This window comes from Cyprinus carpio, chromosome A2, assembly GCF_018340385.1.
Source record: "Cyprinus carpio isolate SPL01 chromosome A2, ASM1834038v1, whole genome shotgun sequence".
Taxonomy (NCBI): Eukaryota; Metazoa; Chordata; class Actinopteri; order Cypriniformes; family Cyprinidae; genus Cyprinus; species Cyprinus carpio.
The window spans coordinates 12263007-12287702 of record NC_056573.1 but is presented as its reverse complement, the minus strand read 5'-3'; the positions used below and the strand labels follow the sequence as shown (position 1 = coordinate 12287702).

At 35.9% G+C, this 24696-nt stretch overlaps 2 protein-coding genes across 3 annotated transcripts; both read left to right on the top strand.

The window, feature by feature from the left end:
* Positions 1-6652: 6652 nt before the first annotated feature.
* On the top strand, positions 6653-9649 carry LOC109059538 (solute carrier family 35 member G2-like). Of its 2 annotated transcripts, none has more exons than XM_019076731.2 (2): positions 6653-6817; positions 8065-9649. In XM_019076731.2, the coding sequence occupies exon 2, from the start codon at positions 8095-8097 to the stop codon at positions 9340-9342; it is 1248 nt and encodes a 415-aa protein (XP_018932276.1). In that variant the 5' UTR covers positions 6653-6817; positions 8065-8094; the 3' UTR covers positions 9343-9649. The 2 variants fall into 2 exon arrangements, with proteins under 2 accessions (XP_018932276.1, XP_018932275.1); XM_019076730.2 differs by having other exon boundaries at positions 6653-6983.
* A 7419-nt stretch (positions 9650-17068) lies between these two features.
* On the top strand, positions 17069-24524 carry LOC109059537 (cytoplasmic protein NCK1-like). Its single transcript, XM_042773515.1, has 3 exons — positions 17069-17192; positions 21663-22372; positions 23619-24524. The coding sequence occupies exons 1-3, from the start codon at positions 17159-17161 to the stop codon at positions 23811-23813; spliced, it is 939 nt and encodes a 312-aa protein (XP_042629449.1). The 5' UTR covers positions 17069-17158; the 3' UTR covers positions 23814-24524.
* The last annotated feature ends 172 nt before the right edge of the window (positions 24525-24696 follow it).

Here is a 24696-nt window from a genome sequence, read left to right as displayed (position 1 = left end):
AATCTCTCCCCGGCAGTGGCTTTTGTCAGTCTGATAGAATTTCAAGACACTCTAACCCAATTAGCTGACTCCAGATTTACGAGCAGGACAAAAGAGAATTTACTAGGCTTTATGCTTCTTCCAGGAGAAGAATGATGGAAATGGTGGAAAGTGTGAGTCACTGAAGGGAATGGGTCTGGTGGCACACATGGCTTCTGTCACTAAACACACACGTCTAAAAGATCACTATATATAGGTCTTCACAATCTGATTTCAAGCCGTCTTCAAAGATGATATTTAGCGGTGACTCATGCTCCCTCTTCTGTCATAACATCTATGTCTGTGTAAAGTTCAAACAGGAATCAATACTTCATTATCACAGTCTTTCCACTGAGCACTAACCCTGCAGACAGACACATCTTTGAAGGAAATAAATAATATAGACAGGAATAATGAGACTCTTTTTGGGGCCAGTTGTATAAACATAGCCACTATTTTAAGACTAGTTTGACCAATTAGCAGTTAGCCAAAGGGTAATCAGTCTTACTTTTCAGATTTCAGTTAGACCAATCTACCTTTATTTGTAACTGAAATTAAAAAGCGACAGCCAGTTTGAAGAAAAAAAAAGAGTCTATGCACTTCAAGCAACTGGCCCTTAATTAGTAGCAGCAAGTGGTTTCCATTGGGAATCATCCACCAGCAGTGATAACAGTCTTTAATATGTTTAGTCATAAAAGTTTAGTAATATTTTTATTGTATTTTATGTTATATTTATTTTATATAATTTTCATTTATATTGCTTATTTATGCATACTCTATTTAAAAAAAAAGAAAATTGCTTAACTTTACATTTATTGTCTTGTCTAGCTGTATGTATTTCATACATAGCACCTTAATATTATTGAAATAAGGCACCGAAAATTTTGCTAAACAATTTATTCATATTCTCAGCTATTTTCACATTGACACGTCCCGTCCAACTAACAGCTTGGTGAATACAAGCTAACTTGGTCATTCATGTGGTCGGAACTTGTAAATACTATTGATGACTCCACTTGCAGGCCACATTAAACATAATAGCATGGACTATTAAAAGTGAAGAGATAAATTAGTGTCATTACTGTCTGAAGTGTTTTAATTTGCTCTCATTATACGTCATGATTTGCAGCCGAACATTTCACTGCTGTATGTAAATGATTCTTTTATCATGCCATGTCATTGTACAGTTTTAAATCCCCGTATTTCACAACTAATTATTTGTTTCTCAGTCATAATCACATGTCGCAGTAGGTTCAAACAAAGCTGTTCCCTGCAGCCACTGTAAATGTTTGCACTGATTGCTGCTCTCCTCTTTGTCTCCATAGCAACTTGACATAAGGGATGTAATTACCCTGGCCAAAAGTACTTGAAGATGCCTTATCCCCTGCTTCCGTTTCTCTGGGACACAATTGGTGGGAGGGAGAAACAGCAGGTGGAAAGGAATATAACAGTTTTAACTGACTCACAGGTTAGTGATGGGCTATTCAAATCATATTCATATGACTACATACTGTCATAAAGTCATAGTGTCTATTATATTCAAAACATAGCACATGTCTATTTAATGTTGAAAGAGCACTTTCTTAGATTTTAAATGTTTAAATATAAATTGTGTGTACATAGAGTGTTGTTTTTTTTACTTTTAAACTCCAATTTTCATGGAAATTTTAATCACCAACTGGATTTCATGCATCCTTTTTTTATTTACACCTCAGCACAAGGAATTGTTGTGACTCGTGAGTAAGTGCCTCATTGCTCAATCAATTGTAATGCTTTTTTATTGTTAATCATGGTTGATCTTAGCTGTCTTGAGCAGGCAAATCAAGACAATTTCAGTTAGACAGAATGGTCAGAAAGCAGTTAACAGGCTGAGTGTTTGATAAGTTTTAGACATCTGCAAGTCTGATAAATCTTTAAAGCTTTGTCTTTGAACATCTATAGTTTAAAGAGTTATAGATTGCAATAGCAGTCTCTGATGGGATATTTTTCATCATTAACCGCCATGATTTTCACCTTTCACAGCTGTATTGTTTAAAATATATTGTGCTTTGCTATATTGTCATCAGATGTCTAAAGAGCATTTGCATGTACAATTTACATAAATAATGCAGGGGGAAAAGGCCACTGCCTCATAAAAGCATTTGTCACAAAAGATTTATTGCTTTAGCTGTCCATAAATTCACATCTGTGATTCAAGTGAAATTTTGCAGGGCCATCATCACTGAGAAAAGGCTGGCACATGCAAAAACAACACAGCATGATGTTGTCAACATAGTGTCACTCCCTTAGCCTTAATCACACAACGTCCAGCAAATGTCTTTGAAGCAAGGACAGCTAACAGCAATCACGTCTGGCAGCTTAGCTCTATTTTTAAGCACAGTAACCTTGCTGTGAGCTCTCACAGCAGCTCTTTGGCTTTTCCTCCCCTTTCGATGGTGTCTGTGCTCTGTTGCACCAATAAAAAATGGATGAGGTTGAGAATACTCCATAGACACTCGTAGTCATGATGGGAGATCACTGGGTGGTCGAACCGAGCCAACAAGCTTCATCCCCCATCCTTTAACCATTTATAAGCATGTTGTCAAGAAGTACTTCCCATTAATTGTTTGGAACTTGATGCTTGGTATTGCTTGGGACTTGTATGATGTATTTTCTCAAGATGCAGGTGAAAATAGGATTCTCAGAGAATCTGAGAAGATGTTCAAAATTGGGACTGAGAACAGGGAGCCTAGAGCTTTTGGGTGCCCCATGAAATGTCCTATACAGGGGGCCCAAAAAACCTAACAACGTCACTGGTGTCCACACCAGTGCATGAGAACATTCTGTTTATTATAGGCATGCCACAGTATGTGGTCAGACCATTTAAATGCTCAAACTCTTTGAAGCAGGATGGAGTCTGATTGGCTTTTATCAATCAGCTAGAAAAACACTCTGAACATTATTTCAACAATATGATTCCTATGCGTCGTTATAGCTGTCATGAGGACTTTGTTATTCTTATAGAATTAAAGCAATTAAAACTTTATAGTTATTGTTACTGTTATCAGCCTCTAAATGAACGAAAAGTAAACACAATAAACTGAATACATGCAAAAAAAAAAGAAAAAAAAGTATTTCTGCTTATTTGTTTTATTTTTTTTTACATTCTCACCATTCTCACATTGTACATTTTAATTTCCTGAGTGATATTTCTTTCATTTTCAATCATTTTATTTCAGAAAAGTCTAAAAAAAAATTACTAACTATTTTATACTTTTTTTGTATAGAACTAGATAAACCACTATCTTACATAAAATGAACTTAGCATGAAAAGTAGTTATTTTTAAAGACATCAAATTATCTGTATTCCTCTTAAATGATGATTTTGGCCAGACTGACCTCTTGACCTCATCATTTGTTTAAAAATTTAATTCATACTGTCATCATTTTGATACAGTTAAAGTGAATTTCAGTTTAGGCTATTTATATTTGAATACATTTATTTATTGTTACATTAACATTTTAATTACCAGATATGTTTACTGCATATGTGTCTGTTTTGAAAATGTCAAGCAGTCTCAGACAGCAGGCCAGCTGCCACTTCAAGAGCCTCAAGGTAATTCACATGCTAAGCATCTAACTGTAACCTACAGTAAAATCACATGCAAACTTTTTGTCACCTGTCAAGCAGTTAAGTTAACCTTAGTCAGGTTATTAATGCTGTAAGGGTTATACATGCATCCTGTTCAGTGGGTTGCAATGCAACTGCCCACTGCCAAACCATTGCTCCACCTTGTCAGCAGCTGTCCTTAAAGAAAATAAGCACTAAGAAGTGATCAGATTTAAGAATGCAACAATGCACAAAGCCAAGCATTTGTACTTGCACTGACGTCCTTGGGTAGAATATGTTACAGGCCTTAATGTAATATTTTTTTTATTATTATTGTTTTGTCCACTGGATTTTTATTTTGTATTTTTTTTTTTAGAAACATTTAAAATGTTTTGATTGACAAGGTATCTAAAATAAAACCCATTAGGATACATTAATTTATCACAATTTATGTTCTCAGCTTTCTCATGTTCAGAGAAGCTTTTCCAGCTCCCAAAGCAATCAGCTTTTGTTCCTCTCGACAGGAAATGCCTTACCCATTTTTATGTTTGATTATAGGCCTATTTCAATTACTACATGATACCAATGTCCTGAACAAAGCTATTATTGTTTTGTATTCCGCAGTTCATTGTCTTATTCTGTTTTTAGCATCGGGAAAATGTCTGTGACTGACAAGACAACTAACTAAGGATATGTAGTATCTGAATTATGTATGATGAATATAATTAATGTGTATGATTAATATCATTATGTATCATTAATGATGATAATAATGATAAATATGTTTAAGCATAACCTCACTTATTGCTGAAACGATATAACACGACAAATGATTAAAAATAAACACACAAAAAAATGAAACGATATAACACGACAAATGATTACAATTACACAGTTAACAAAAATAACAATGGTTTTTCAACAGCTGTATTCTGCCTGCAGCTCCTGGAATTATAATGACACCTGCTGTCTTTGTGCATGGTGAATAAACCTTCATCCTCTGTGTTTGCATGCGGAGCTGTATGTTCTGAAATATTTTCTGAATATGTACTAGGAATAAATGTGTTGTTTGTTTGATACATTTGATTGATTATAAATACATTGATTGATTATATATATATATATATATATATATATATATATATATATATATATATATATATATATATATATATATATATATATATGACTTAATGACATTAGTTTAATGTTTGATTTAGTTTAATATATTATGATATCGCTTATTATTAAGCATAAAACAGGGAATAAACAGTGTTTAGAAATGTTGAATAGAGATGAATCAAAGAAAAATACCTATTCTCTTTAGTCGAATGGGAGTTTGCTGCATTACTTTCCTGTTTTAGTCTATCAATATTTTCTTGTGCATACTTGAGTGGAGTGAGCTGGTGTATTTAATGCTTTCAAAATAACAGGGAGAAGATGCAGTCTATTCATTATGAGCAGTTCATATAAAGAGAGTGGGGATATTGGTTACAGAGCGCCTGTTTGCCCAGCCCAAACAAACAGTGAGGGATAGTGAAGCTACATTGGCTCTTCATGATCTGGTTTAACCAGCCCTGTATGGTTTGTTAAATAGTGAGTCCTCTATATATAAACAATTTAATAATTTATGTAACTTTTTTTTATTTTAAATTTAATAAAACATTCCATTTAAAGAATGAAAAGCTAAATAATAAGTATGAGTGTTATAATGTAATACTGTCTTAAAAGGACACTAAAGCACTTTTACTGTGTTGCAGGGAAAATAGCACTGATTCTTTGCTCTCTGTGACTGTAGAATGAGTTTCACCCATCATTCTCCACCAGCACAGAGAGGAAAAGAGTTCAGAGGTGACTGAGGATTATACGCTCACTGATCTGTCGAAATGACAGTAGAGTGGTTGAGCATTCAGATATCTCACATATAATCTGTTATGCATTTATAATTCATTAGAGGTAAAAGGAGACACTAATGGAAGAACTGTCCTGATCCACCTCCAAAATCTGTGAGTAGTGCGTATGTCTCAATGACTATGTATAGCATGGAGAAAATTACCCACGTGTTGTTTATTCAGGGATCTTCACAGGCAGCCTATTTAAAACATGAAAAATAAACACTTTAAGATAAATGGCTGGTCCTCTGGGCTGAACTGCACGTTCTGTTGAACTCTCTGTGTAGTTACTATGGAAACAGGGCCTCACTATTTTAACACACCCTTGGTTATTATAAATATTAAAGGCTATCTATGTGTAATTACAAACAGAGGGGCAATACAAACTAACTCATGATAAACTAGATCTTTTTTTTTTTTTTAAAAAAAGCTTCCCTAAAATTAAAAATAGATTGGTCAAGACTAAAAAGACATGAAAAAAATCCAGCCAGCAAGACAAGAGGTACGATGATTCTTAGAGGGAAAATATGCTTACAAATGTTTTTATTTTAAAATACTTTTATTTTATTTTAAAAGGTTACACAGCTGTCAGATAATCATCCAGCTGATGGGAGGGCAAATCATGGTGAGATCTCCCCTCAGTATAGTGACACAAGTCACAGGGGTCATATCATATCATGAAATATGAATGATGCAGATCTTTGCTCCTGATCTCATTTAACGCATCTTTTAAATAGTTGAAAATGCATTTGAAAACCTAATTTTTTAGACAGAACAAGGGCACTTAAAAAAATATTTTTTTTTAAAAATGTTGTTTCAAACCTGTATTACTGACAAAAAGCATAAAGCTGTATAAATATTGCTTGTAATTAATGATTCGCTAATGACTAATTAATACTGTTTTTTTTTTTAATAAAAAAATGAATAAAGCCCCGTGTAGTTTTAATCCTTATTAATAAACGACCAATTTGTGTTCATAACGCGAGCCTGTCACGCTTTTACTTAGCCTACATTGTTTGCTCTGAAATTAGCCTATATACTAGCAGGCTGTTTAATAAATATATCTTCTGCTTATGTATAAATTATATTAAGGCCATAATGAAGAGTGATAGAGTGATTCAAATGTTGTTAGGTGAAGTTGTACTGCGTCAATGACATGCTCCTCCTGAATGCTGACGCACGCTTAGAGCAATGCTCCTCATCAAAGTCCATGCAATGCAGCTCGACTGAGATCTCACAATCCAGAAACAGCGTCGACTTTCAGCATCCTGCGAGAGGAGCCTCTGGGAGACCTACTGCGAGCCGACTGGAGGCGGAGGTGCCCTGCTTTTAATCATTATTTTATTCACAAATCTAGAAGCGTTTCCATACAGAAAGAAAGGCATGGGAAGTCAAACATATTGTCTCAAAAACACAGCAATGATCGCTGGATTTAATACATTCATTCGTTTATCTTCAGTGGCGTGAGGCATCTAAGAGGATAGGTGAGATTTAATCGTTTTTCTTGGTTATTGAGCAAGTGGTTTTTAATAGAAATATCCGACTTACCTTCTTATAAATGGCCATATTGTTTCATATTGAAAGATATAGGTATGTATCATGTATGTTAGGCATGAATAACAGAAGGGGCGTGAGTATAGCCTACATTCAGTGCTGTAGTAGCCTACTAGACAGCGCGCCTTCTGCTTCATTCATAAAATCAGTATCCGGAGTGAAATCGGTTCCTCTCTGCTAAATGTCACTCACAACTTCATCCGCTGCTTTCTGTGTCATGTGACATCATCGAAGCAGGCGTTAGACCATGTTCTCGGAATAGCTTGTAGGGGACAGACTTTTTACTCTCAGTGTAGGTTTATTTTTGAGAGTCAGTTCTTGTAGATACATATCTTAATTAACTGACAACAAAAGGTTCAGGAGAAGAAAGCTAATGTAAAAAGTAGTCTAAAACAATTTCTGAAACATACTACTATTACTATGTTTTGACCAAACTGTTTTTAATGAATTGTATCAATTTAAAACACAACTAACAAATTACCCCAGCATGACATTTATGTCCTTTAAGGATAAAATTCATAAAAATATCATATTACCATAGAAAACCATATTTGTGGGTCAGAACTTAATGACTTGTCTTCTTATAAATGCTTTTATATATATATATACACACACACACACACACACACACTCTCTATTCTCATTATATATATATATATATATATATATATATATATATATATATATACAATAAAAAAAGTGACGTCTTTTTTTTTCAAAAGCATTAATACTTTTATTCAGCAAAGACTTGTTTCAGTTCAGCTTTGGAATCATAGCAATAAATTAAATTAATACATTTTAAAATGATCACAGACAGTTATTTGAAATTGTAATATTTCTCAGTATTACAGTTTTTACCTGCATGTAAAATTAAAAAGCATGTAATATAAACTAATTTCAGTTTTTGTAAAGAAAGAGTTTGCCTTTAGGTTTTATGCTGTGGTACAGTCAGTGCGAATAATGGTCATTGATCCAGATTCAAAAAATACTTTTTTTTTTTTTTACATTTAGGAGCTACTCAACAGCTAGTATTGTAAGAAAATGGATGATTCACCATCAAAGCATCTTCTTGGCTCCAAGAAGAGAGTCAAAATCCACCCGAACACAGTGACAGTCAAATATGCCACTCACTTTCCCCAGCCTGGAGACGAGGGCTATGATGACGCTCCATCTTTTGAAGACTTTGGCTCATTTGTCGAAGAGACCTCAGACAGCAAGCACCTCACTGACAGCAAGTCAGGCAGGACTTTTTTTGGCGCACTTGACAGTCGGTCCAAACCAGGTGGGGATCAAAAAGAGAAAGGGGTCGGAGGTCAGCTGCAAAGCTTCGGCGAGGCCTCTGTGTTCGCCTCACGCATGACGTGGGCCGCTCTGTTCGGGGCGGCTCTGGCCCACGGCTGCGTGGCTCTCATCACCCGTCTAGCTGCTGACCGCTCTAGGGTGCCATCGCTAGAGCTTCTCTTTATCCGCTCCGTCATCCAGGTGTTGTCCATCGCGGTGGTGCTTTATTACCAGGAGCCTCCCTTCGGGCCTCAAGGCTACAGACTGCGTCTTTTCCTCTATGGTGTGTGCAATGTCATCTCCATCACGTGTGCGTATACCTCCTTTGCCATCGTCCCGCCCAGCAATGGCACCATCATGTGGAGAGCCACCACGACGGTCTTCAGCGCCATACTGGCGTTTTTACTCATCGATGAGCGACTAGGAATGACAGACGTGGTGACGGTTGTCAGTAGTGTCTTCGGACTCTGCTTGGTCATGATTCCCAACATTGTAGGCGAGCACCGATCTCTGGGTTTCTGGAAGGAGGCCTTCGGCTACACCATGACGGTGATGGCAGGATTAATGGCGGCCCTGTCCATGATCATATACCGTGCCATAAAAGAGAGGGTGAGCATGTGGACTGCACTTTTCACCTTTGGCTGGACCGGAACCGTGTGGGGACTGTCCACAATGTTCATCCTGCAGGAGCCCATCATTCCACTGGACGGAGAGACGTGGGGTTATCTAATCGGCATCTGCGTCTGCTCCACTGTGGCATTCCTGGGGGTCTATTACGCCCTCAACAAGTTCCATCCTGCACTGGTCAGCACCGTTCAGCATATGGAGATTGTTGTGGCTATGCTTCTGCAGCTGATTGTGCTCCACATGGTCCCCTCAGTGTATGACATCATCGGGGGTCTCATCATCATCATCAGTGTTGTCGTGCTGACGGCCGTAAAGCTTTACTGGGTGGGCAAGAGCAAAAGACAGGAGTATGAAGAGATCCTCGACTCACCGATAAAGTAATGAAAGTTATTGTTTTATAGATATTTTTGTTGAGTCTGATATTTCAGGCCTTCAATTACAGGTTTTTAAAATTGCTTAGACACTAAAAATTATTGTGAATGTTTGAGAAAAAGATATATGTAAAGTTTACAGTATGTAAAGTTTATTCATTGATGAAGTGCCATTGTGAAGTTGTCTTTGACTGTTGTATTATGTGAAGCTCAAAAAGGTTATGGATTCTTGTATTATGTAAATAATTATCCATGTTTAGCTATGTCATATCATGTTTCATTAGGTAGTACATCAAAATAAATGTCTGTGTAGAGGAGCTGCAATGACAACATGAGATCTTTTCATAAATATGCGCTGCAACTTAAAAAAAAGGACATGGTCAATAGTGCCCTCTGTTGGTATTTTGTGACTATATACCAAATAGAACTGAAAAAACAATCAACAGCACATCCCAAATACCCATAATCAATAACAAAACAAATCAAACATTGAAACAGTGAATTATTCATGCACTTAGAGTTAGTTTTAACCATTGTACTGTAATAATATGTTTTGGCAAGGCGTTCTCATATTTGAGATTAAATTCAAAAGGTTGCATAGTCTGTGCAGCAGATTCAAAATATTTGACAAAGTAACATTGTATTGTCTTGGAATAAAAAAGCCAATGCATGATCCATGCAAACATATAATAATAATTTCACTTACAACACTTTGTTTTCAGAAACAGGAATCAGAGAATGTACCTGTTGTGTCTTTAAAAAAAAAAATAACAGCAAATAGTGTGCTGTTTCGAAATATTTTCAAAGATTTGTTTTCTCTTTAATAAAAGCATGTATTCATTTCACTGTGCATTTTTATGAGAATCTAACCATTTTTGTTAAGTTATAAAAAGCAAACAAATTCTCTAACCACAATAATGTTTGTCTGTGTTTTGAAAGTTTTATAGGATTTTTTCACAGTGTTTACAAGGTGGTAGGAATGGTCAAATAATTACATTAAAACTGAATGAAGCTACTGAATTTATATTTTAATAATATTTCTTCAAAAATTGATTTCAAAAATGCTTAAAGGGTTTAAAATTAATTTAATGCTTAACCTTAAAATAAAAATAAAAAAAGCCAATGAAACCAATATGTAAGTGCAGTACAAAGTATCAAATGTTTTCTACATTTTACCCATGGACTGTATGACATCATCTCAGTGTGCAACCATGTCGTCATAACAAATACACTCAAACACATTCATGTCAGCGCATTGAAATTTGTAGGCTTAGATTTGTGGGTTTTCTGATATCATCAGCACAGGCCTGAAGTTCATCCCATGACATCATGTGCAAGCATTTATTGCCTCCCTTGAGAAATAAACAAGTCTGGATCAAGGACCTATGACAATCAGTGTTGTTACCGCTGCTACAATGAATGGCAGCTGAAATCTGAGTGTGTGCTGGAGTTTAGCTCTCTGACTGTAGAGAAGTGATTGCTCAGAAGCCTCATAAGTTGCAGATGTGGTCTTTTGCTCAGTGGACTTCTTCTCACAATATCACTCACAGATGGACTTTTAATTATTGAGAGTTTGTTCACTGAGTTTCCAGATTTAAGAAAACACATTGCTTGAAAACGTTTATCAGACAAACAGCTACATTCTTAAAGGATCCTCTAATGTGTTTGAACTTTGCAAAAAAAATCTCACGCTATGCAACAAAATAATAAAAAATAATATCAAACATAAAATAATAAAATAAAAAAGTATCTTTGCAAAGACCTGTCCACAGTTTTTCACTGCGGCCCGAGATTTTATTTGATTCAAGGTCTTTCCAAGCATGCCAGATGATTTGTGGATCCCCTGAAAATTATCAGATTAGAATCAGGGAGAACTGAAACAGGATGTGTAAACCTGAAGTGAGGAGGTTTTGCTGTGAAATGTCACTTGTCATATATCTCATACAGGTGGCTTTGTCTTTGGATAAATGCAGCTTTGGATATTTCCAAGTTCTCAAGTTCTCGAGGTAATTTCAGTCTGTTTTGTCCCATAAACCCATGTCTCTAGGGATACCAGTATCAGTCACTCTCTCCCCATCACCACTGTGTTAGATGTGTCTAACGCTGCTTCTCAAAGCAGAAGTTCAGTGTTGTGAGGAAGGAAGCCTTAGTGTTTGAGTCACAGCACACATGGTTTGGTTTATACTTGGCCTACCACATCGATTGGATGTTCCTGTTTTTTCAGATAGTTTGTAATTTAGAAACTTTTCACTTTTAAGCTTACTCTGCCTCATCAGTGTCAGAAGTTGAAACGCTGCAGTGGTCCAGCAGTTAACGGAGAACATTTGTTTTTATTGAGGTGGAGCTTGAGGACATCAGACTATAGCAGACCAGACTTTATGTGCATAATTCATAAATTGTTCACTTATAATTTGTACACAAATTCCTTCTCAATCCAAGCTGATCATGGATTGACACTGCAAAGTGTTAATTTTTTTACACTGGTCTATTATTTATTGCTGTATCAGTGTTATATTGGTCTGGCAGATCAGTTCTTGGCTGGATAGCCTGCAGACTGGACCAGAGTTTATGCCAATCATCAAAAATCTGGTTATGTGAGACCAGTTTGTAATTAGGGCTAGATTTATGGTTAAGTTTATGGTTTAAAATAGAACAAGCTATTTATTTATAGGAACAGGATCATGGAAAAATAGCTTTAAAATAAAAAGGTAATGTATTTTGTCACTTGTGTTTTTGGAAATGCAAATAGTAATGCAAATGTCTCTAAATATATGGCACAGCTAGGCTGTATTAAGCACACGTAGATAAAGAAGAAGGTTTATAAAGTCTTTCATGTTTACAGTGAAGACTATGCAGTGCTATTTTACATTTGATTATTTGGTTTCTGTACCTGGACACCTGCAAACTAGAAAAAACATAAACATATGTTTATGCTACCCTGTGTGTTGGATTAAAGTCGTTCTATTTATTTATTTGTGCTATTTACACAATGTTTAAGTTTATTATTATTTCAGAAATATACAGCCCCGTTCACACTGCCAGCAACACACAGCAACAAAACGACATGCTCCCATTCATTTTCAATGGAGAGCTGGCGACTTCCGGCGACACAAGCGACAGTGACCGTTGGAGACAGAATGTGGGCGTGTCAATCGATGCAAGTCAAGCGACAAAAGTTAAAGGTACTGTATGTAGGATTGACACCGAGTGGTTGAACTAGGTATTACAGTCCAAATTCAAAATATTGGAAAGGGTTTTTTTCACCCAGTCCCTCCTCCTCAGACTTGATGCAAACGCAGGTTGCCAGATTGACGCTCTGATCCCTTTCGTTTGACAGCATCCATGACTGAAATGAAATACGCTGTGTTTCCCACCATTTGGCAACCCTGCCACATCTGATTGTGCTGAAATACAATTGTGTAAACTGACAGTGGGTGGGTTTCACAAACCAAAACAGAGACCGACATTCTGGGCAAGAGTCAAAAACTTACATATAGCACCTTTAAAAATTGTTTAACTTTATGCAAATGAACATCGAATTTCACGAGCGACAACCAATAGGAGTGACGTGTGAGCGCCACTGACAGATTCTTCACTTCTATTATTAAACACTTTCAAACAGGGCCCACTAGTACAACCTGCACTGGGGCGCAGCAAACCCCAGCTACGGCCCCATACCTTTTCCATTTCTGTGATATGTTTTTTTAAATTCTTGCCCATTTGCTATTAAGCTCCTGGCATTCCAATGTAGTAGTAGGAAAGACATTATACAGCTATGTATTATTACTCTGAGTCATATCCAAAGCAGCAGTTCCTTCCTTTGCTTTCAAAATCACATGGACCTCCTCTGTTTTAACTCCTGTTAACTTGAGATATTTGTTGCGTATAAACTTTAACTTGTCTGATTTCCTTTCCTCTTGTGAAGTATACCGTTTACCACCTCAAAAAAATTGATGCCACAAAGTCAGTTATATTCATCATAATATTTAGATCGGATTCATTCCTCTCAGGATATACTTCTTTCTGGGTATAGGATTCCACCCTGATTCCTTGCACATTAGTTCTCTTTGTTTCAACTATACCTTTTTTTAGCTTTTTGTTGTACAGGACATCCTGCATTTGCTGCGCTATGTCCTCCCCCGCAATTACAGCATTTAATCTCTGCACCCTCCTCACACTTGCCATATTCATGTTCTCCCCCGCATTTTGCACAACGCATTTTCCCTTTACAAAGATTTGCAGTATGTCCCATATGTTGGCATTTGTAACATCTCAAAGGTGGAGGCATGAACTCTCGTACCAAGAAGCTTACAAATCCTAGCTTCACTCTTATCGGCAGAGTACTCCCTTCAAACTGAATCATTATGCTCATGCTTTCACATCTTTTATTGTCTTTCCACGTCTGCAGTCTTCTAGCAGAGATGACTGTGCCTCCACCCAGACTTCCTTTAACATCCATATTTACATTAAGAGGTACTCCTGAAATAACCCCTTGAACTTTATTACCTATTTCTGTGCATGCTATCCTTCCTCCTGCCAGTGTTTTCATTTTCAGAATTTGTTTTGCTTTTGTTTTTCATCTTTGCATTTAATCATTATTCTTCCATTGCTAAGACAAGATACAGCTTTCACTACTCCTATCTCTTTCTTGATTGATTTTGATAGTTAAACAGGATGAGTTTGTTGTTCTGACTGCTTAGCAAAAGTAATTTATGACTTTGATTTCTCTTTCTTCCACCTTTTATTTTTATCTCACTTCCTGATAATCCATGTCTTGATCATTGTTGCCATCTGAAGTATCTCCCCATGCCATTCTCTCTCGATTCCTGGAAAGCCTTCCAAACTGGCAGATGGGTTCTGACTCTCACTTCCGTTTCCACAATTAACTCAGTGAAGGGGCATGACATGTGACAATATGTTTATTTGTAATGCATTATTTAATTGTCTGTTGCATGAAATCCCAGCACGTTGGCCCTCGTTTCCAGCGCAGGGCAGCTACAGGCGTTTCCTGTAGTAAACAGCTGCCATGCATTTGTACTGTAGGTTTTGGAGGGGTAACAAACGCTTCAGTGTTTATGATTTTATGTGGGCTCTGTTATCCTTCCTTTCAAGCTGCTAAAGGAAAATAAAGTGAAAGTGAGGTTCATTTCCAGGTGCTGTGATTGTTCCAGATATATCATTGTCTAATCAGATGTGGCAAATGAAGAGTATGCTGTCAAAATTGTGAAATACTAAACATAATTATGAGATAAAAACTCAAAATCATGACAAATCATATCAGATAAAGTCATAATTTTGAGATAAAAATTCTAAATTATGAAGATGCTAAATCATAAATATGTAATAAAAATGATGACACTAAGACATTTATGAGAGAAAAAAGTCATAATTATGATAAAATTCTAAATTATGAGATGCTAAAATAATTTTGAGATAAAAGTAAAAAATTATGAAAAACCAAGATTCTGAAATAAGTAATAATTTTGACATAAAATTCTAAATTATGAGATATTACACTGTAAAAAAAGACTAAATTTAACGGTAAAAGACTGTAAAAATGCTACAGTAAAAATCTGTTAAATGGTTTACGGTAAATTCCCCTACTATATACGGTGAAAAACTGTATTGGAATTACATGTAATTTTACAGAAGTATACAATTTTTGGAAGTGAAAAAGACTGTATAATTTACAGTGAATAACCGTAAATTGACAGAATTTCACAGAATTTCCTACTTTACATTTCAAATTTGATGTTTTTTGGTTGAAATAACCATGTTTCTTCTTAGTTTTTTCTTATCACTTTCGTATATTAGGGTTGTGTGTTACACCTAATGTTGTTTAATGAATGTTTATTGTATTTTTTTAATTTCATGTGTCTCACCATGATGGTGTTTAGTGTCTGTGTGAATGACACTGTGCACCTTCTATATATATGTTATTATTTAAAAGCTCCTTGTGATGGGCTTCGGTTCATCATGTGACTTTCTCATCACCACCTGCATTTGGTGGTTATCAGTGTATTACAAAGGTACAAAATTTCAGTACTTCAATAGGTTGGTATATTAACATTATATCAGTTAATGAGGTTATGGTACATAACTGTAAATTTAAGTTAAAACAGTAAAACCTAAAATGATTTACCATATTTATTTTACTGTAAAAATATGGCAACCACTTTGGCAAAAATTTTTTACAGCGTATAATTATGGCAAAACTTACTTTCACATATATAGAATGGATGCTGTGCCTGTACCTTTTCTCAGGCATTGAACCTTCTCACACCTCTCAGGAAGCAATTCAGCTGCCTTTAACTGTGAGCTCATTCCTTTAAATTACAGCTCTGCCCCCTGGACCAGGTGCTCCAGAGGTACATTTGAAAACCTTTCTTTCCCAATAGCTCTTCAGGATTATAAACAGATGACAGCTGGGAGATCTAGGAGAACTTGCTCATGTTCAGTGTAGTTTACTCACATTACACAGAGTATTGATCCACTGGGGGACCAACTATTAAATGACCCATGAAGACCCACATATGGTCAATCAAACTGCAGTACAGCCTATAGATTCACTCTCTAATCTATAGATCAGTGGTACTCATCTGATTTAATTTCATGACCCAGACACAGCATTAGCCCCAACACACTATAAGAACTGTTCATCATATAAAATATCAATAAAAATGAATACATATACTAAAATATAATATAATTATCATGAACTACATAGGTTCATTATGCCAAATTCTTAACATGGCATAAGTTGAATAGGAACATTTAAAGCTTTGTAAACAGCTGAATGTTGTTCAAATGTCATCTGTTGTCGGCCCCAGGGTTTCGCCGTCTAGTTCCTCTCAAAGCTTCTTTCTAATCTGTTCAATTTGGCTTAATCCCTGTGAGGTTGTAAGGCAGTTTTTTCTTTTTCTCTTCCTTTTTATATTTTCTGTAAGGCTGTGTCATAAAAAGGGCTTATACAACAGTCATTCCCAGTTCTCAAATTTGACTGACTGAGCAGCATTACAAGCATGCTGATTTGACCTTTTAGTTAAACTTTTAGTCATTTTAAATGCTTTTGTCATTTATTATTATTATTTTTTCCTTATAGCTCACTTTTAGTTTTCAATTCACCCCAGTTACTCTTTTTAGTGTTTCAACTTAAACTTGTACTGTGACTGAGAGCCACCATTTACCATTTATCATTATGAAATATAGATCCTAGAACTGTTATAACTGCTCCTGCACCTGAACTGCCAGTGACACCAAGTTCATTCATGTACTGACAGAAAAGTATACCTTGAATACAGTATAAGCCTGCTGAATGTGTAAATGTAAATATAGAATATGCATCCATGTTTATTACATTTTTACATTTTATGAACACTTTTATCCAAAGCGCTACAATTCGTCACAGAGCCAACAATAGTCATATAGTGTACAAAGTTTATTAGAAAGCTAGATAAGGAAACAAGGTAAAGCAGAGGAGAAATGCTAAGAACATAAACTAGAATCATTTTTTTTGCATGTTTTGTGGCTCACCAGGCCACACAATAATCCAATTAAATGACAACAGTAATGTAAATGGCTGACTTGAGTTTCAGCAGAAGACCCTGTAAGTGTTTGAGGCCCAGTCAGTCACAGGCAGAATCTACAGAAAAGACCCCTTGACAGCCATTGGCTGAGGACAGTCATGTGTGTGGGGTGGAGAGTCGCTCTGTCAATAACTCTGGACTTTCAGGAAGTTCTCATGGAATAGCTGCTCCTCTGTTACAGAGAGAGAGAAAGAGAGAGCGGCAGTGTGTGAGAGAGGGGGGCTGCTCGCAGAGCTGGGAATGGATATGGCCAACCTTTTCAAACACTTCTTTCGTGAGTACATACTTATTATCTTTTAATAAAATAACACTTTTGCTTAATAAAGTTGTTGCCATTTCCATGCATTCATGTATTTTTGACTTAAATCTCTGAAGAAAGAACCGTTTCTGTGAGTTTCTACATACTGGATGTGATTTTTAAGTTTTACTTGTGTTGTCAGCACTTTGTAACTGCTGCTGTGGTTATTTTTATGATCAGCTGAAAGTGGGTGGATAAGGGTTTCAAAGATGTGCACAGTATAATGTAAATTACAGCTATTTTTCAGTTTGGTATTATTCAGAATATGTGTTTCTCCTCTATAATATTAAGAATATGAAAACGTTATTAAGCGTTGAAGTGCATAATTATTATAATAATTTTTTTTTTTGGGTGATTTGTAAACCTGGATGAGCCACTCATATAATGTCATACGCAGAACTGAGAGCACATTGACATACATTTTACAGGGCAGTTAGGCTGCACTCAGGTACTTTAAATACTTTCTTTTTTCTATACTATTGGCCATAAGAGAGGGAGGGAATAGCACCAGCCCCTTCGGGGTAGCTTGGACGCTCTTAAAAAACAAAAATCAAAGCAGAAACCCGCACAGGCTCCCGCTCCTTCAACCTCCTCTACTGTCATCTTGAGCTGCTCTGTGAAGGCGGCAGGAAGCTCTCTAATTCAAAGCAGATTTCTAGCTCAGGAAAACAGAAGGATGTGAGGCAATGAATAATTGAAGCCTTTGACTCTGGGTTTCTTTCTCTCTCATTGTAACACATTCAGCATTTCAGAGTGTTTTTATTCTCCGTATTACAGTGGACAAGTGTTGTGACTTGGCAGAGTGAAGCAGCGGATCTTGGAGGACAAAAGAACAGTAGTAACGGGACAGAACACTTCAACAAATGAGATTCCTTATTTGCATTAGCTTTTTTCTGCACTTGTTTTGTTTGCTCACTTTTGAATAACCAAACTTGAAAATTCAAGAGAAGAGGAGGAAAATTGCAGGCTGTTCTGATGGCCTCCTGCCAGCTCTCTTTCTTGCTCTCTGTGTCTGCCTTTCTTTCTCTCTCTGTGCATTAATATGCCGTGGAAGTTCAGAGAAGCTATTGTATAGCAAACGGAGGCGTGACCGATTCCAGCACAAAAGGAAAATGTCTCAAGTTTAAGTTGTGTAATTGTGCATTTAAAAATCTGTTGTGGAAAATAAGCCACAAAACGAAATGTATCATTGGTTGAAATGGGAAAAGAAAAGGGCAGAGAAGCTATGAGGTCAAAAGTGAACGAGTTCATCACGGGTTTGTATTTGCTCTGAGAATTAACGGCGCTACCTTTGCTGACAGCTCTTGGATGCTACATCTGTTTGTGAAGAGGCTATTTGTCTCATGATGTCATTGGTTGAGTGAGCTCAGCCCGTACAGAAATGAAGGCGGGGTGATTTGGCTGTGTTCGCTCAGTTTCTGTCGTGGATATGAGAATGCAGCTTGCCACGGGTTACATTACATTGATAATCACACTCAGCTTTTTCAAAACCTGGGCTGAGTGAGAGATCTCATTCAATACTGAGGGCAGATGACAACAAAATTAGGTCGATCTGAAATGTTCAGTTACGCTTCTTTGGAAAAATGGTGAAATTGGAAAAAAGCCACATGCAAACTTTGTCAGACATATGCAAACCTTATTCACTGCATCTCTGTTCAGTTTTGAGTTGAAGTCCACTCCAAGACTTTATGACCATCTCAGTGCTGTTCCCAACCTCCTTTCATATTGAACTTTGTGTTGCCGAGGTTTTTACTTTAGGATGAATTCTGCCTTATCTCTGCTTTTGAATGTTTTTCCGCATGTGGAAAACTGGGAAATTAACTGGAAAGCTGAGCTGCCGTTATTCTGGCTGTCAGAGGAACTGAAACAAAAGCAGACAGGACACCATCCTTGAGTCACATCATGAAGACAGTTAAGATCTGCGTGGATCCTGCTTAAATTACCGTTGTCTGGAATTTCCATTGAAATAAAAATTCAACTTCATTGGCTTTTCCACACGTCTGCATAATGGTTTTACCTCTTGAATTGGTTGTGTCACAGATGACCACGACAGCGATTTATCTCTGACAAATTTTTTCCCTCCAGTCTTGGGACTTTTTATGTTTCCATGGTTGTTGGAATACATTGGCTGCTACGGATGAGTTTGGAAAGTTTTATTTTGATGGAACAGATGAACTCTGTAATTCCACACATATGAATGAGTTAGCTGGATCACAAGATCCCTCTTTTTTTTGCGGGTGTTTATTTTACAGGAAGCTGTTCTATCACTCTTTTGCTTTTTCTTCCTGTTGATATTCATGGATGGGCCAAAATTAGATATTCTTTTCATTTGGAGAAGGCGATTCCTTTTTTTTACCATTTCTTGGACATTCTTATAACTGTGTTTTTTTCGACAGTACAAGCAACTCTAATTATGTATGGATCTCTGGTTGAAGGGAATGATGAATATGATGAATAGTGTATCCGTGTGGTATACCAAAACATAATTGTGTCATTTATATACACTGGCTATATTTCAGATAAAAGACTATTCAAAAGTTTGGAATCGTTATGAGAATTAAAAAAAAAAGATACCCCATTTACCTAAACAAGCTACATATATGCTAAAACTATTAAAAAGTTATGATGATTTTAAAAATAATAAAAACAAATTAAAAAAAAAATCATAGATCTGTTAACCAAAGTGCTACTGATTTAACTGGCCATTTGTTTTAATGTATACATTTATAAATTCTATTTTAATCATTAAAATATAAAATAGAATTTAAAAAGCATACATATATAAATTAAATATTCATTGTAAAATATGTCAATTGTAATATTTTATTATTCTGGTCTGGCACCTTTCGTATTATTAGCACTGTTGAAAATGTGTGAAATATAATTTTTTTTTAATTGCTTGAGTGTTGAGTACACTCACATTTCTGAAGACTAATTTTAGTTTCAACAAAGGTCAAAAAGAAACACGTTTCTGTAGAAACTCATCAGCCTATTGTTCTTCTGAAGACTTTTCCACGAACTGCTCTCTTGAAAGAACAAAACAAACTGGATCTAAGCAGTACAGAGAGAAGTGGACGGCTGCTGCACAACAACAAAATGAGGAGCACATTAGAGTCCACCGTTGAGGCGTGGTAGATACTTAATAGTTGCAAATGATTATAAAACAGCTTCTGTATCTTTGCATCTTTATTATGATCCTTATTCCAAAAGAAGAATTATATGTTGACAGGAATGAGTGTATGTTTTATCATTTGTGCAGACACAGACTCATCCAGTGGATTCAGGCCCAGAAATTAGTGTTTTAAACCAATCAAAATTGATGTTTCATTACCCAATCACTAAATTGGAATTTCAGGGTGTGTTTTTCCTGACTTGATTTAGTAGTCATGTAAAACAGTTTATGCAAGAGGGCAAACCTGTCAAACATGGATGAAATGTCAATTTGTCAGTGTTTACATTATTGGCATACTCAAGTCACAAAGACACAGTTGGAATAAATGATTTACAGATTTGAAGTCTGTAGCATATAAATTATTAGGGTTTTGGCTGTCAGCTGGTCTGTGATTGTGCAACTGGAACATTGTTGTTGTACAAATTGACCAAAAGTGGGACAGAGAAAAATAATGATCCTATAGAAAATACAAAAAAATACTTTTCTTTTTTCTTATACATTTTACATATAAATAGTTATTTGTAAGTGGACTTTTATGTTTTTATTGTATAAATAAGATGTATTTTTAAAAAGAAATTAACACTTTAATTTAGCAAGGATGCATTCAGTTGATCAAAAGTGACAGTAAACACATTTATTATTTTGCTACTTTCTATTCATCAAAGAATCCTGATAAAAATGAATCATGGTTTCAAAAAAATTAAGTAGCACAACTGTTTTCAGCATTAATAATAATATCAGTGTTTCTTGAGCAGCAAATCAGCATATGATTTCTGAAGGATTGTGTTACACTGAAGGCAGTTGAAATTTCAGTTTAGCCATCACAGGAAATACTAGAAAACTGTTATATTAAATTGTAATAATATTTCACAAAATTGCTGTATTTTTGATGTAGCCTTGTTGAGCATAACAGACTTCTTTTAAAACCATTAAAATAGCTTACTGACTCCTCGCTTTTAAGTTTGCATAACAGGACTAGATGTTATAGTAATTTTTTTGTTACTTTTAGGAGCTTCAAGTTCAATTTCAAGGGACTAAACTCTGAAAAAATAAAATCTATATATCAGGATTTGTCTTGTTTGGTGATTAATTGTGGTATCATATGAGTGTAACCTTGACAATTTCACATTATAAAGCTAAATTATGTCAGTTTGTAATGGGAAAGTAAGACTATGCTAGCTTGTAAATATCAGTAGTTATGTTTCTTAACAGCACATTTGCTATTAAGATACATCATTGTCCAAATGCTCTTATTACATAATTCTTTTCTCCAGGGATTGGGAAGGTGAAGCAGAAAGGCTGTATGCAAGATTTGCCCTCCAGCACAGAGAAATACAACTGCGATGAGCAACTGTATGACCTCAATCTCCCCGCACTGGTGAAGTTCAACTACACCGCAGAGCGGGACGATGAACTCTCCTTGGTGAAGGGCACAAGGGTCATTGTGATAGAGAAGTGCAGCGACGGTTGGTGGCGAGGAACCTATAATGGCCTTTCTGGATGGTTTCCCTCCAATTATGTCACAGAGGATGTGGATGGGATGATGAGGGGCGACTCCATGAGCTCTCTTAAAGATAGACTGGCATCTGTGGGGCACAATAACAACGGCTCTCAGGTTCTTGAGACTGTACAGGCACTTTATCATTTCAGTTCTGGCAATGTAGAGGAGCTGAATTTCAACAAGGATGAACTTATGTATGTGTTGGAGAAACCTGAGAATGATCCTGAATGGTGGAAGTGTAGAAAGGAAAATGGGCAAGTGGGTTTAGTGCCCAAGAACTATGTTACAGTTGTACAGAAAACACATAGAGGACTGGGGAATTCAGGACCACTTTCTTCAAACTATGACATTAAGCCTTCCATGGATGGAAAGTTTGGAGGAAAACCATGGTACTATGGCAAACTGACACGGCATCAGGCTGAGATGGTATTGAACCAGAGGGGAGTGGATGGTGACTTCCTCATCAGAGACAGCGAATCTACGGTAACTCAGTTTAATTGAAACTCTGGTTTTAAAATTGAGATCATTTAATTTAATTATACTGAACCAGGTTGTATCCGTGACATTTAGCATTTTATTTTACATATTTATTTAATACAATAGTTCACCCAAAATTAAAATTTTACTCCAAATTTACTCAACTTCAGGCCATGCAAAGTGTGATTTTCATGTGAACAAATTCAGCATGCCATCACTTATTCACTCTGCCATGAATGGGTGCCATCAGAAAAAGATGATAAAAGCTGATAAAAACATCACAATAATCCACAACCCAACTCCAATCCATCAGTTAACCTTTTATGAAGTGTTTGTAAATAAACAGATCCTTCATTAAAGGGATACTCCACCCCAAATTGTCATTAATCACTTGCCCCCATGTCGTTCCAAACCCGTAAAAGCTCCGTTCCTCTTCAAAACACAATTTAAGATATTTTGGATGAAAACCGGGAGGCCTGTGACTGTCCCATAGACTGCCAAATAAATAACAGTGTCAAGGTCCATAAAATTAAAAAAGTCGTCATAATAATACACCATCCACCATAATACTAATAATCTTTATAATAAGAAACGACAACAACACTTTTAAGTAAATAAAAAAAAAAAAAATAACTAATTTAATCAACAATTCCTTTGTCAACAGTCTCCTCTGTGTCTTTCCATATCACTGTATACTGTGTATGCTCTTCTGTGTCATCCGCGCCACAAGAATGCGCTGTTTTATTTCAAATCAAAGCTAAACAAATAAATAAACAATCCATACATATTCCAAAGATTAAACAAAAGAGCATACACAGCATATGTTGATACAGAGAGACACAGAGGAGACCGTTGACAAAGGAATTATTGAATAAAGTCGTTATTTTTGTTTTCTTTGCTTACAAAAAGTGTTCCCGTTGCTTCATATAACCTAGATTAATGTTTCTTACAAGCACACAGCTTTTCACTTTACAAGATGATAATTGACTAGATTATTGTGATGTTTTTATCAGCTGTTTGGACAGCTGTTTTCATCATTCTGACGGCACCCATTCACTGCAGAGGATCCATTGGTGAGCAAGTTATGTAATGCTAAATTTCTACACCTGTTAAGATGAAGAAACAAACTCATCGACATGTGATAATGGCCTGAGGGTGTGTACATTTTCAGCACATTTTAATTTTTGGGTGAACTATAATTAGACTATTTGTGCTTTCTTGTGACCACAACGTTTCGTTTTCTACTTTCCAGCCAAACGACTTCTCCATCTCTATGAAGGCAGTGTACAAGAACAAGCATTTCAAGGTGCAGCTAAAAGATGGACTCTACTGCATTGGTCAGCGCAAGTTCAGCTCCATGGAGGATATGGTGGAACATTACAAAAAGGCTCCCATATTTACCAGTGAATATGGAGATAAACTATACCTGATTAAAGCGTTAACCTGAGCCTATTAAGAGTTACAGACTCTATAACATCTAACCCTGTTATTCATCTGCAAAAAAAATGAAACTATGTTGACTGTGCATTAAGATAGTGTGGAAACTCATTTGATGAAATGTTTAAATGTAAATGTTAGTGTATTTACAATTACATACAGTACAGATGTGTTTGTTTCAGCATTGCTCCAATTTAGGATTTTCAAGATTTTACTGCAAACTCTAGTATATATCAGGATGATAAGCTATTTTTGTAATTGTACAGCTGTTCCAGTGCAGCAGTCCAAAAATAATTTCCTCACTTGCCCTTTGTGTGTACTTTATGTTCATGTTATATGCTTATTGTGATTGTTCAGTTTTGAAGTGGTAAGAGTGTTAAGGTACTTAAAAAGTGGAGAATACATAATTCTAAATGAAATATCAATGCAGTTTCTACCTATACATTTAATTAGTTGAATATAAAGAGCCGCTCTCATGACATTTCTTGCAATGTTGTTCTTTTGCCAGTGCCACAATCCTTTACAATCTACACTGAGCTTTTACAGAATCTATATTTCTATTTCTATGGCCCAGTCGGATCTGAACAACATCATTTTGTAAATTTTCTACTAGTTTGTACTTGTAACAACTTGTATACTGTGAATGTTGTTTCCTTCCACAGTGAACTTTTAGTTTTCTTTTACGTAACAATTTTTGATAAGTGTAACTTTTAAAAATTTATAATAAAGTATTATACATACAAGTATGTATTTTTACTAAATGCATTTAAGAGATACTTTAAATCTATATCAAACAGTTTTTATACAATATACGTATATATCTATAAGATACATACCACAAAATATACAAAGAAAAAAAATATTGTTTCTAGTTGCCTTGTTATCTTTATAAG